Below are 14,881 nucleotides of genomic sequence, written 5' to 3'. Positions count from 1 at the left end.
AATTTTGCTGTACGCAGTTGAAAGCGGCCAATCGGCCATCTTTGGTCGGATTACAAAACAAAATATTCTTCACATTCATACTCTCATCTATTGTCTTTGTGCCAAGATTGAACAAAATCGGTCCATGCATGTCCGAGAAATGGTTGGGGACACGTTTAAGTAACGAAATGGCCACCAGTCGTCGGCCATCTTGGATCTGAACTCGAAAGAATATGACGCGCGTATGTAAGCTATCATTCATTATCTGTGTGCCAAGTTCGAACAAGATTGGTAAATGTATGTCCGACAAATGGTTGAGGACATGTTCACTATCGGGTCTTTTACAACTAAAATAGCTGCCAGTCCATCAGTTCACCATCTTTGATCAGAACACAAAATAAAGTGAGGCACACGTATATGCCATCATGTCTGTGCTTGTGACGCAAGTGAGGTGAGGCACAATAAAGTGAGGCACACGTATATGCCATCATGTCTGTGCTTGTGCCAAGTTTGAACAAAATCGGACCATGCATTTCCGAGAATTGGTTGGGGACACATTTAACTAACAAAATGGCCGCTAGTCAGCCATCTTGGATCTGATTTCGAAAAACAATAACATGCATATGTAAGCCATCATTCATTGTAAGCTATCATAACATGCATATATCATTCATAACATGCATATGTAAGCCATAATTCATTGTAAGCCATCATAACATGCATATATCATTCATAACATGCATATGTAAGCCATCATAACATGCATATATCATTCATAACATGCATATGTAAGCCATCATTCATTGTCTGTGTGTTAAGTTTAAACAAGATCAGTAAATGCATGTCCAAGAAATGGTTGAGGATGTGTTCAACATCGGGGGGTTTTTTTTACAACTAAAATGGCTGCCAATCGGCCGTCTTTGATCGCATCACGAAACAAAATGATGTGCATATGTATACCATCATGTATTGTCTTTTTGCCATGTATGAACAAAATCGGCCCATACATGTCTGAGATATGGTTGCAGATGCATGCCCGGACATACGGACGGATGAGACCTAATCCATAAGCCCCCGTTTCGAACTAAGTCCAATCGAGGCAAAATAACAGTCTTTGAAACCCCTTGTTGCCATCTTTTGCAACAATTTAACTTTTCAATGCAACAATTACCAATCTTTTTCGACTTTTATGTAAAAACTATGATGTACAGATCAATGAGTCAATAAATAGCCAATGACGATTCGACAATTTCTTACCTGACAACATTCCTCATGAGCAAGCAAAAGGCATTTTTGGCCGACCTGCAGAAGTTGGTACCATAAATGGCAACCTGGAAAAACATAAATAGGATTTAAATAGTAAATGGTGCTCAAAAGGGTCTAATTTCAGACAAATTTAAACTTACCTGACCAATGAAGTCCATCACAAAGGTTCTGTCACCTCACTTGAAACTACAGAAGCGAAAGATTTAAGTAGTTATGATCTAGGGAGGTTAGATATTGTGTGTGATTTGGCATGCTTTATGGATTTTGTATGTAGTATGTGTATATATAGGTTTTACTTTGGAGGATTTGCCTTGTGTGTTTTCTGCAAGACGAAGATAGCATATTTGTCTGATCATATGTACGTATGTAAACCTCTGCTCTTATAGCCAAATAAAGCTACACAGAGCAACCAAGAAAAGCTACACAAGGTAAGGCCTTTGCTGTTTCAAAACCTACCTGGGTTCCTCTACAGCTGCAGACATTCACAAGTAGCACAAATGTGAGAATCCCAATGCTACACTCCCCCATCAGCCGAACTGGTTTCATCGCTTAATTAGCAAGTTGTCAGCGACGAGAGATAGAAACGCGCCCCACAGAAGCTCCCAAAAATGTACTATGTGCAATGCCAATAGTAGTCGTGATATAGATATCAAGACCCAATCACATCTCTCACTCGTAATTGGATGAAACAACCAATCGGCTCTGACCCAATCAATGTTCCCCAGGTGACTAGGATCTTTATAATTAACCCCGTGTTCTTCTGGCCAAAGAAAGCTGCATAAAGCAACCAAGAAAAGCTACAAAAGGATAGCATATTTGAGAATCCCAATTTTAGAACACAGTTTAGTTAGAATTAGACAATATTTGAGAACACAAACACATTTCATAAAGCCCTTTACTGTTTGAAACCCGACCTGAGTTCCTCTAAAGCTGCAGACATTCACAAGTAGCACAAGTATGAGAATGCTCAATGCTACACAACAGCCCCCATCAGCCTACATGCCCATGTACATCTATGACCAAAAAAAACTCCCACATTTCGAAAGGCTGTAGCACTGGCAGTAGTGAGGCGGGAGAGGCGGGGCTAGGGTCTGTTGGTAGCCCAACCCCAACCGTCCTCAGTCGCCAACATGGCGTGGTCGGGAGCACACCGTGCGTTTGCTGTTCGCTTCACAAACAACCGTTCCATGATCGCCGTGCAGAGGGCCTTTTGAAGACGTTTCAGTATTCCACGGAACCAAAACGTTCCAGATCGGAAAACCATCTTGCAGTGGGTTGAGAATTTCAGGGCAACAGGCTCAGCTTTAAAAAGAAAATCACCTGGTCGACCTAGGAGCGCTCGTACGCCTGAGAATATTGAAGCATTGAGGCGATCTGTTGTGCAGTCTCCGAGACGTTCTGCGCGGAAGCATGCTTTAGCTGAAGGGATATCCCGGGAAACTGCAAGGAGAATCTTACACAAAGACCTCCACTTCCATCCATACAAAATGACGGTTGTGCAAGAACTCAATGCGAGAGACTGGATAAGCCGCAGGGAGTTATGCGAGAACATTCTGCAACGTGTTCCGGAAGATGCTGTTCTCTTGTGCAGTGACGAAGCTCATTTTCATTTGAGTGGCTCTGTAAACAAACAAAATTTTCGCTATTGGTCTGAAGACAACCCTCGCATGCTACACGAAAGACCGTTGCACTCCGATCGAGTGACTGTGTGGTGCGCTGTTGCCGATGTTGGCATCGTGTGTCCTTATTTCTTTGAAGAGGGTGGTGTAACTGTTACCGTAACTTCTGACCGTTACATTGATATGCTCGAAAACTTTCTAACGCCACAACTTGAACACCTTGAGCTTGAAGAACTCGATGTGTGGTTTCAGCAAGATGGAGCTACGGCACACACAGCTCGAAGATCATTGCAAGTGCTGAGGGAAATGTTTCCGGATCGGGTGATCTCGTTGCGTGGCGATGTTGGGTGGCCGGCCCGTTCCCCTGACCTCGCCCCTTGTGATTTTTTTCTGTGGGGCTACCTTAAATCACGAATGTATACTCATCGACCCCAAACTCTTGAAGCCCTTAAGGTTGCTATTCAGCAGGAGATAGCCGCTGTTCCACCCGACATGACTCGTCGAGCCATGACAGCCTTCAGAAATCGCCTCCAAGCGTGTATAGACAATGACGGCCACCATTTGGAGGATGTCATCTTTAAAATATGATGACTAAAAACTGTATTGAATGAAGTTTCATGTGTGCAAATAATATCTTGATTATCTTTAACCATTTTTTTTTCATTTACCTTTGAAATGTGGGAGGTTTTTTTGGGTCACCCTATATATATATATTGTTACGGTACGCGGTTAAGGATGGTATGTTTGCCGAGCGGAGGCTCCGCGACCGAACAGTTGTTCCCCGACTAAACCCGATTCACCCAAACGTTGGCCGTATCGCGCCACAGATATTCAATGGGGAAAAGACTAAGACGACGAATGCAAAGAGGAAGAAGAAGAAGACGTACAGAAGAGTAACGGGGTTTATTATTTACACACACATAAGCAAAAAGAGCAGTCATGATTATTTACAGGTGACATGAAAACGCAGGTGACACAGTGAAAATTACTAGCTTATACGGACTTAATTACCTACCCAGGACAGCACGAACAAAACAAACTCACGTACGCAAATGGATGGAAGGGTAGGAATCGTTTGGAGGGAGGAGCAGGTGGAATCACAGGGCACAGCGAGCAGGTCCACTCCGGGCGGGAAGCGAGGAGCCGGCAGCTCCTTGTATTCGGCTTTACAGCGCACGCCGGCAGGGTCACTCGGCTGGTTGAAACGGCGGGTGGTTGAAGCGGCTCTTTGTCAAAGGCTTTTCGTATCTCTCACGCAACTCCGGTGCAACTCTGAACTCTCTCCCGGTGGACTGCCAACCCTCTTACGCACCTGGACTCCTCTGCCGTATATCTGGTGTAGCTTGTCCCAGCGATCATCGCACCCTTCTCGTCCACACCTTTTAGTGCGGGTCTGACACGCCCCCCCTCGGTTTCGGTACCGCCCTCCCCCCCCCCCCCCCCCCCCGTGCTCTGTTTCGTGACCTTGTATGGTAATCCCACGGGCTTGTCTTCTTATTTGGGCATGGCGCCGACGGCACGCCCCTCGTGGCGAGCCACGGGCTTGTTTCCTTATTTGGGCATGGGGTTGAACAGCCCCGCCCTTCTTGGCGCGCCCTGGGCGTGCCTCTCCCTGGCGGCCCTGCCCCTCCTGTTCAAACAGAGCACGGAGCACATATTCACTATAGCAGCGAAATGAGAGGGCGTGCACCCCACGCTTGTGAACTGCTTTACCCGCAGATGGAGAGTTTGGCTGGGAAATGGAAGTATTGAAGGGGAGCTATTCTTAATTGATTCGGTGCAATGGAGTGTCATTCTAATGGAAGACAAGGCCTTACTCTAAAACACATAATAAGATATAAGCTACTGAACAAGGGTTTTATCGGGTCCTGCAATGTGGTGTTTCATGGAATAACTACCGGGACGCCCTTTTTACCTTTACACAACTCTGGAGGCAGGAGGGGCCATATCCAACCAATGTTACACAACAATTTGCCACTACAATACACACAATCAAAAAAATACAATCCTCATATCCGCAACACTGCACCCTCCTCCTCTTAGGCACGACCCGGGCCTATAACTTTAATTTAGTGTGACACGTAGGTGTAGTTCCCTCTACTTTTAACCTGACCCTGAGTGCGACAGTTTTAAAACATAGATAAATATGTCCCGCTGCTCCATTGCACCCTGCCTAACAGACTCACGCCCACAGTTAACCGAATTGCGGAATGGTCTTCAAACTATGCATTGACGGTGGGGAGCATTATTTACAATTGACACTACTTTTATTTACAAAACTAACCCAGGACCTGTAATTGTTCTTTCTGGGGGGGAGACAGTCTGCTCTGCATCAATGCACCATGAAAGCACCCAAAAACGCACCAACACACCCTCAAGCACCAATCGGTGCACAGTCATCATTGTTCACTGAATAAAATAAATCGACAACCCCTAACCCTGCAGGTGGTCTCTTGCTCTTCGGCTCCCTCTGCTGGCTATTTGCTCTCTTCCAGTTGTTGTCTTTTCTTTGCTGGCGGCCTATTTGTGATAATAAAAGTGCACCCAACATGTCCATTTTATTTATTTATGGCCCACAAGGCCGACTAGTGTGGTTCACCTGTGGGGCATCGGTGCCCTGTGGCCAAGGTCCGCCAGCAAGATTTCGGGCCCTCATGGCCGGTTCCAGCAGAGGGGCCACGCCCCAACCCATGGGGTCCATCAGTGGTGCTCGGCCACAGACATGTGGTCCATAATGTGGTGCATCGATGCAGACAGCTGGTTCTGGGAGTTCCGGGCGCACAATGGCGGACTGACGCACGCTCCCCTCGGCGCCCAATGGCGCACAGGTCATGTGGGAGTCAAAAGGGGGAAGACAGATGAGCGAGGGGTAAGGTCACATGGGTACACATCAATAAGGCAATGCAAGGCGAAATGCGTACGGAGAGCGAAGTGAGAAAGCTCGTCCCTACCGTACGTCACCCCCCCTGTCACCTACACTACCCTTGCCCTCACCCCATATTTACAAAATCTACACATTTACAAATTCGTCACTACTGTCACGTCTTCCCCATATTTCCCCTATACCAAATTCGTCACCACAATCCCTCTACTTCAGAATTTGCTATCACCAATTCATCATCAATCCTCATAAGGAGGGAGAGTTGGAACATCAAGCACAATGTCACACCCACGTCATGATGCGTCTCACAATCCAAAACATTTGCACATAAAATAATTAAACATGGCATGGTGTGGAGTACCTGTCACCTCAGGTGAGTGGATGTAGATGGTGCGAGGAGATCCTTCATCCTATCTACCCTCTAAATGACTTTAACACACTTTACTCTACCCGGGGTCTCTCCCTGCCAATCCATTGGCCAACTTACACTATGGGTTCCAAAATCCAATTCCCATTGACCAAACTGTGGTGCTTCTCAATTTGGGGTCTCACTCCCCCGATTCATCTCCCGGTGCCCTTGCACAATTTCTGGGCTGGGGCGTGTAGCTCTCCCAGCAGGTCTACCCACCTGCACACCTCCACCACTGCAGTTGCCACCCGAGCTTACCTAGCTCCTCACCCTAACCTATCTAATTGGGGAAGGCCCCTCCTGGCTCTGTCACCCCTTGGTGCCCTCTGGCACTGGGCTACCCGGGTCCGTCCTCCGGATCCTCGGGCCCCATCCACAACAACTCTACCGGCTCCCAGAACCCACGTGCGGCCTCACCTGGCCGACATCCTCACAGTGGTGGAGTGCCCAAACCAACTACACACACTAACAGGCTACACGCCCAGCCATTTCCACAACACTAATGCACCCATCCAAATACCATTCTCTCACCCGCACCACAGATGCCAATATCCAACCACAATTTACCTATACCCTCTACCTAACACTTACACTACCCTCCCCGGGTATTCGTGATGGGGGTCCACTCTTCCCCCATTCACACCTTCGCACCATCCACTCCACTCCACAGTTCCCATCCTACTCATTCCACGACCATCCATTCCAATACTCCATATACTCCACACTACCATTTATTCCATACACCTGTTGGTGCACACCTGTGCACTCACACCTGGTGCCACCTGCACCGTCCTCCTCTTCCTGGACCAGTTGGTCAACACAACACACATCACCATCACTCCCTCATACACTGCTCCACACACCTGTTCACTTGCACACCTGTGCAATCACACCTGGTCACCATACACTTTTCACAATACACTTCTAATTACACCTCCAACACACACGGCATCATCTCATCTAACTACTCCCCTCTGGAACTTGCGCTTCCCAGTCGCCCCTTTAAACTATTGCGCTCCCACGTCATTATCATCCACACTAATCTACCTGCGTCCCCACTACAGGTGTCATTGTCACTAACTAATCTTAACGTTACCTCAGGTCATCTTCTAGGTCCCTACACATTATCCAAACCCTCCCGGGCTAGTTTTCACTGCCTTACACCCCATAACTAGTGCTCCTTTGCCCCCCTGTATTGTGAGAGATGGCAAGGTTGCCATCCCACCACATCGGGGCATTTCCCACTACCAATTTTGCACATCAAATCTCAGCCAACAAAAATTTGCCAATCACTCTACCAATTCTATTCACTATTCTAAATTTCGTATCAAATCACTATCACTATTACCATCATCACAGTCCGCTATATCCTAGCCTCGGTGCGTCATGACATCATTAAACTCGGCTTCGCAAAGCCGAGCAATGAATTCGGGTGGTTTGGTCGCCTGCAGGTTGAATCCGTCCGGCTTTCGGTTCAAGGGAGGTGGTTTGGTCGGGCCGAGATTCCACGCACCATCTCAGCGCAGTACCTTGCGGTCCCAGGCCCGATGGCTCAATCTCCCCCGGTCGGAACCCTGTCCCCTCCAGGGGGCACCGTCCGCTTCCTCCCACTCACCCTTGAACCGGACCGGTCGCCTCGCCCGCCAAGGCCCGGACTCGACCGTGCGGGGCGGGGCCAAGCCCGAATCGGCAACGACGCTTCGAAGAGAAGCGACACAGCATCGATCCGCGCCGGGCCTCGCACCCAACAAAGCACACCGCGCCCCGAGTGCTCGCATCGGATATCCGTCGCTCTAACCGCTAACCCGGTTACCGTCGATGCTTCACCTGCATGCTCACACGCATACGCTACCCCTTTCACCCTCACAAAACCTGGCGTTCCAACGCCGTCCGTACATTCCACCAACGCTCTCCCTGTTACACACCACACCTCTCGCGCACACTCTTGCGCACACTCGCCATTCGCACACCTCGGTCCACACCTCTCCTCCGTTACGTCCTCCGTAACACTCACCATGGGCGTGCACTCTGGCATCCACCCACTAACGCGCTCACATGGGCTCTCCCACACTCACGCTACCACTAACTCAGGTGTGCTTCCTCGCACACCCTCGACCATTCCAAGCGTGCATTCTCGCACCCGCTCCACCACCAACTCACTCCCCGTGTCACACTCCGTACACCCCGACGTGCATTCTCGCTCGCACTCAGTTTCACTCCCACACTTTATAACACACCCACTCGCCGACGCACACTTTTTCCTCACACGCGTGCCATTTCCACTCACACGGGACCCTTTACCAACGCCCGGGTGCCATATCGATCCCAATCGCGCGACAATTCTTTTGTCGCTAAACATTCTTTTACAAAATCTACCCGCACAATATACAGCACGACTCACCTGGGGGATTCCCTTCTCCACGCGCACCTGCAAACTCTTTATTTGGTTAGTGCGTACATCATCATGATTTGAGCAGGGACTTTGTACATATTCCATTTCTCCCTGCAATTCCCGGGCTACCTCCGTTATCTCTTCAATTTTAATTCCCAGCACTGCTTTTTCTTTATTCAACTTGACGACCGCTGGCTTTAATAAAACACACTCCTCTACCTCAGCGGTCGCCGGCTTTTCCAAACCCCGGGTCGCGATTTCTACCCCTGTCATTATACCCGTGCTTTTCTCAACTTCGTTCAACCGGCGCTTCTCGACCCGCGTTACCTCCTCGTGCACCCCTGGGACCCTTTCGCCCACCATGCGATCCATGGTCTCCCCACATTTTTGCATGCGGTCACCCATTCTGTTGGTTATTGCTTCAATTTGGTTTCCCAATCGCTCACTGTTAGCCCTCAATCCCACCATTTGGTTTCCCATTTGTCCCATTTTGGCTTCTAGCCTCTCCATAAGGGCCCCCATTTGTATCATAAAAAGGTCCGAATCCACCGGTGGCGCTGCTACGGTCGCGGGCGCTGTCGCCGTAGCCATGTGCGAGGCGCCATTTTGCGCGCCCGTAACCTCGTGCGCGAGAGCGCCATTTTGCGCGCCTGGAACCCCCTCAACCACCTCCTCCATATACATTTCCCTGAAGTCCTGGGTCGATTCTACCCCGACTATTTCTCCCACCGACATCCCGTCGCCTTGACCAGCCATGGCGCGATTTCAAAATTCGGGTTTTGCTTTAAAACAACACAAATTTCCAGCAGCTCCAAATTTTGACCAAATTTTTTTTTTCTAGATGTTTTTAAAAATTTGGTTCGGGCCTCGAATCTCACTCCCTGACACCAATTGTTACGGTACGCGGTTAAGGATGGTATGTTTGCCGAGCGGAGGCTCCGCGACCGAACAGTTGTTCCCCGACTAAACCCGATTCACCCAAACGTTGGCCGTATCGCGCCACAGATATTCAATGGGGAAAAGACTAAGACGACGAATGCAAAGAGGAAGAAGAAGAAGACGTACAGAAGAGTAACGGGGTTTATTATTTACACACACATAAGCAAAAAGAGCAGTCACGATTATTTACAGGTGACATGAAAACGCAGGTGACACAGTGAAAATTACTAGCTTATACGGACTTAATTACCTACCCAGGACAGCACGAACAAAACAAACTCACGTACGCAAATGGATGGAAGGGTAGGAATCGTTTGGAGGGAGGAGCAGGTGGAATCACAGGGCACAGCGAGCAGGTCCACTCCGGGCGGGAAGCGAGGAGCCGGCAGCTCCTTGTATTCGGCTTTACAGTGCACGCCGGCAGGGTCACTCGGCTGGTTGAAACGGGGCTGGTTGAAGCGGCTCTTTGTCAAAGGCTTTTCGTATCTCTCACGCAACTCCGGTGCAACTCTGAACTCTCTCCCGGTGGACTGCCAACCCTCTTACGCACCTGGACTCCTCTGCCGTATATCTGGTGTAGCTTGTCCCAGCGATCGTCGCACCCTTCTCGTCCAAACCTTTTAGCGCGGGTCTGACACGCCCCCCCTCGGTTTCGGTACCGCCCTCCCCCCCCCCCCCCCCCCCCCCCCCCCCGTGCTCTGTTTCGTGACCTTGTATGGTAATCCCACGGGCTTGTCTCCTTATTTGGGCATGGCGCTGACGGCACGCCCCTCGTGGCGAGCCACGGGCTTGTTTCCTTATTTGGGCATGGGGTTGAACAGCCCCGCCCTTCGTGGCGCGCCCTGGGCTTGCCTCTCCCTGGCGCCCCCGCCCCTCCTGTTCAAATAGAGCACGGAGCACATATTCACTATAGCAGCGAAATGAGAGGGCGTGCACCCCACGCTTGTGAACTGCTTTACCCACAGATGGAGAGTTTGGCTGGGAAATGGAAGTATTGAAGGGGAGCTATTCTTAATTGATTCGGTGCAATGGAGTGTCATTCTAATGGAAGACAAGGCCTTACTCTAAAACACATAATAAGATATAAGCTACTGAACAAGGGTTTTATCGGGTCCTGCAATGTGGTGTTTCATGGAATAACTACCGGGACGCCCTTTTTACCTTTACACAACTCTGGAGGCAGGAGGGGCCATATCCAACCAATGTTACACAACAATTTGCCACTACAATACACACAATCAAAAAAATACAATCCTCATATCCGCAACAATATATGTATATATATATATATATATATATATATATATATATATATATATATATATATATATATATATATATATATATATATATATACGTATATATATATCTGTGCAGTGTCTGTGTTGTCACTGAACGACTCCCTCAAACTTTTGTGAAATCGTACTAAACTGCTGGTATGCACATATCTCTCCAGTGTGTATGTCCTTCGGGTATTTTTTTGAAAGTTTTTGAAAAAAACGTTTTGTTCTTTTCTGAAGAAAAAAAACTTTTTCAACTTAAATCTTCAATTTCAATTGTTTATAAAATGTAATATCATGTATATTACAAATACATTTGTGTAAAATGATTATTTGTATTATGATTGGTGTAAACCATGACAAAACAGCAACTCAGGTACAGTCATCTATCTACATTTCTACAAATCTGGGCAGTGTCAGTGTTGTCACTGAACTACCTCCTCAACTTTTGTTTCCGTGGTTGTGAAGTGTTTTTAATAACGTGGTGGTGGGGTGTTTGGAATTACATGGTGCTAAGGTGTTTTGAATTATGTGGTGGTGAGGTGTTTTTAATTATGTGGTGGTGAAGTGTTTTTAATTTCGTAGTGGTGAGGTGTTTTGAATTATGTGGTGGTGAGGTGTTTTGAATTACATGGTGCTGAGGTGTTTTGAATTACATGGTGGTGAAGTGTTTTGAATTACATGGTGCTGAGGTGTTTTGAATTACATGGTGGTGAGGTGTTTTTAATTATGTGGGGGTGATGTGTTTTGAATTACGTGGTGGTGAGGTGTTTTGAATTACGTGGTGGTGAGGTGTTTTGAATTACGTGGTGGTGAGGTGTTTTTATTTTGTGGTGGTGAGGTGTTTTGAATTACGTGGTGGTGAGGTGTTTTGAATTACGTAGTGGTGAGGTTTTTTATTTTGTGGTGGTGAGGTGTTTTTAATTACGTGGTGGTGAGGTGTGATCGTGTCAAACTTCCAGGCTGCCCCAACCCTTACTGTGTGTATGTGCTGAAGGGTGGGGGTGGGGGGGGGGGGAGGGGAAGGACCACCGTCCTGCCTGCAATATGAGAGAAATCTTGTGCTTTGGGCACGTCATGGGAGATTCCAATAACTGAAAGCTTTCGATTGTAGTCAATGCCGTGAAGAAGTTGAAATTCAAGTAAGTCAACAAACTTGACCCAAGTGAAAGAAATATTTAACATTTAAACAGGAGTTCCCACATTAATTTACATGTGCCTTTGTCTCCGAATATGATGTTCTGCAGGTTTTATTTTCTGCTCAGAAAACTAGTAATATAAACTAGTAAATTAACAAATTAAGATCTCCTTCTGTTTAACTATTTTATCAAGTTGAAGATTCTTGATAAAAAAACTTGCTTGTGTAATCATTACATGATGGCTACTGTAGAGATAAAAAAAAATGTGAGCAATTGTTAAATATAGTAATTTTTTTGGAAAAAGTGCTGAAACGTGAAAATCTTATATTTTAAGCACACGTACATGTGATAAATGATTAAGCTTATGTATAATAGATTTTCGGTCACAATGGCAAGGGCTCACCACTCGGCAATCCTTGTGGTTGAATCACTGCAAGAGTTAATTTGGACCATCAGAAGTGTACACTGCCTTATGGATAACTTGGTGGAGCACTTGGAGTAATTTGAAGTGTACCTGCTCATGACAGTGATATCAAAATTATATAATCCTGTCTCTTTATTTACTGCTATGTCTGGTAAATATGAATTTTGTTGTACTATTCGTTTTGTAACAGGAATAAAAAAGATGGCATCAAATACCAAGGATGTAGCGATGGTAGAATGTGTCAGTAAAGAGCATCTGAAATTTTGGATTTTCGAATTTCGGAGCAAATTTAAAGCATTTTGGAGGAAATCCGAAATTTGTGTTAAATTCACTGTGATGCAAAAATAACAAGAAAGAGCAATCAGAGATTGCAGACCCTCGCCAGGACGTATTTTTAAGGCTTTTGTGTTAAAACAAATATGGTGGTCGAACCACATGACTGATGTCTTTTTTTCTCCACCAATTTATCCCTAGATGACACTCAACAAATTTCATCTTGATCAGATTAAGTTTTGTACTTGTCGAATTATGACGTCATAATGGAGGCACCTATGACATCATCATTAACATCTGTTATTCCCCATGGAGAGTGCTTTACAATGTCTCAATTTTTTCTGTGCAGCACTTTCGGAGATATAGAGGTGCAAAGTTTTTCGGGTCTTGCAAGATGGCACCTGTACCATGTGACCTATGACGTCATGATTACATTTAAAATGTTAAAGGAAGAGACGCACCTATGGTGAAAATTTCCTGTCAACCAGACCAACGGTTGAAGAGAAAATCATATTTATTCTGTGCGGACAAACAGACAAACAAACAAGCAAACAAACAAGCAAACAGACTCATATGCAATACCCTCTCCTATGGTAAGGGTAAAAATGCAAAGAAACCTTCCGAGAAATTTTTGAATTCGTTCGTAATATTTTCCAAAAATACAGTGTGGTGCAAAAATATGAGTCCACTTCAATCAATTCCAAGCTTTTGCCAATCACGATTTCAAACACGAATTTGTTATAAGATTTAAGAAATGTATCCATATACACTACCGGTCAAAAGTTTTAGAACACCTCAATTTTTCCAGTTTTTATTGAAATTTAAGCAATTCAAGTCCAGTGAATAACCTGAAATGGTACAGAGGTAAGCAGTAAAGACAGACAGACCATTATAACCCTTAAAAGTATAGGTCTTTCCTTTAGAGAAATTGCAAAGAAAGCCAAGGCGTCAGTGAGTACAGTTTCCTACACCATCAAAAGGCACTTGGAAACTGGAGGAAACTCTGACAGGAAGAGGTCTGGCAGACCTAAAGTCACAACAGAATCAGAAGACAAGTTTCTGAGAGTCAACAGCTTGCGTGATAGGCGGCTCACAGGACAACAGCGTCAAGCACAGCTTAACACTGGTCGAAGTAAGCAAGTCTCAGTTTCAACTGTGAAGGGAAGACTTCGAGCTGCAGGTTTGACAGGGCGAGTGGCAGTAAGAAAGCCATTGCTAAGAAGGCAAAATAAGAAAAAGAGGCTGGCCTGGGCCATGAAGCACCGACAGTGGACTACTGAAGACGGGAAGAAGGTCTTAGGGACCGATGAATCAAAATTTGAAATCTTTGGTTCATCATGCAGGGTTTTTGTATGCCGCCGAGAAGGCGAAAGGATGGTTCCTCAGTGTGTGACACCAACTGTCAAACATGGAGGAGGAAACGTGATGGTCTGGGGCTCTTTTTCTGGATCCAGAGTCAGCGACTTGCACAGAATGACTGGCACCCTGAACCAAAAGGGCTACCACAGCATTTTGCAGCGCCATGCAATACCCTATGGTATACGCCTAGTTGGTCAGGGGTTCATCCTACAGCAAGATAATGACCCTAAACACACCTCCAGGCTATGTCAAAACTACCTTCGAGGAAAAGAACAAGACGGTAGGCTTCAAATCATGGAATGGCCAGCACAGTCTCCAAACTTAAACCCCATCGAGCTGGTTTGGGATGAACTGGACAGAAGGGTGAAAGCAAAGCAACCTACAAGTGCAACACATTTGTGGGAACTTCTGCAACAGTGTTGGGAAGAACTTCCCGAACAATATTTGATTTCCATTGTGGAAAGAATGCCACGAGTGTGTTTGGCGGTTATATCTGCAAAAGGTGGCTACTTTGCTGAGTCAAAAATTTAATTTAAATTTTGTTAAACAAAATGATTCTATGATTTCTTTTTTATCTCCAATTGTTTATTTGTTCTATGCTTAATTTCAGAGTACATTGAGACATTAAACTGCGTAAATTTCAATAAAAACTGGAAAAATTGAGGTGTTCTAACACTTTTCACCGGTAGTGTATGAATGAATAAAAATGAATAAATAAAGGGTGAATAAATTTGAGAGAATGACAAAATTTACGTGAACAGTCTGACTGTGCTCTGGCAAGCATTCCAACACTGTTAGGAAAAGATTGACTCAAACATAATCCATAAACTAATTAAGTCAATCATGAATGGAGTCGAGGCAGTTCTCAAGGCAAAAATGAGCTGCACTGATTATTGATTACACATAAAGACAGATTTTTTT

The 14,881-nt window shown here is 46.0% G+C and overlaps 1 protein-coding gene across 4 annotated transcripts in view; it reads right to left on the bottom strand.

Moving 5' to 3' along the window:
- The window catches only part of LOC137432760 (choline transporter-like protein 5), a 99,406-nt gene that overhangs the window by 16,967 nt on the left and 67,558 nt on the right, over window positions 1–14,881 (bottom strand). For all 4 annotated transcript variants that reach the window (XM_068124934.2, XM_068124936.2, XM_068124935.2 and 1 more), the window contains one exon: window positions 1,237–1,310. In XM_068124934.2, coding sequence (XP_067981035.2) covers window positions 1,237–1,310 — 74 coding nt within the window. The remainder of the gene's footprint in view (window positions 1–1,236; window positions 1,311–14,881) is intronic.

This window comes from Myxine glutinosa, chromosome 8 (assembly GCF_964187855.1).
Source record: "Myxine glutinosa chromosome 8, kmMyxGlut1.1, whole genome shotgun sequence".
Classification (NCBI taxonomy): Eukaryota; Metazoa; Chordata; class Myxini; order Myxiniformes; family Myxinidae; genus Myxine; species Myxine glutinosa.
The sequence above is the reverse complement of the archived record's forward strand: the minus strand, read 5'-3'. Positions and strand labels throughout refer to the sequence as shown.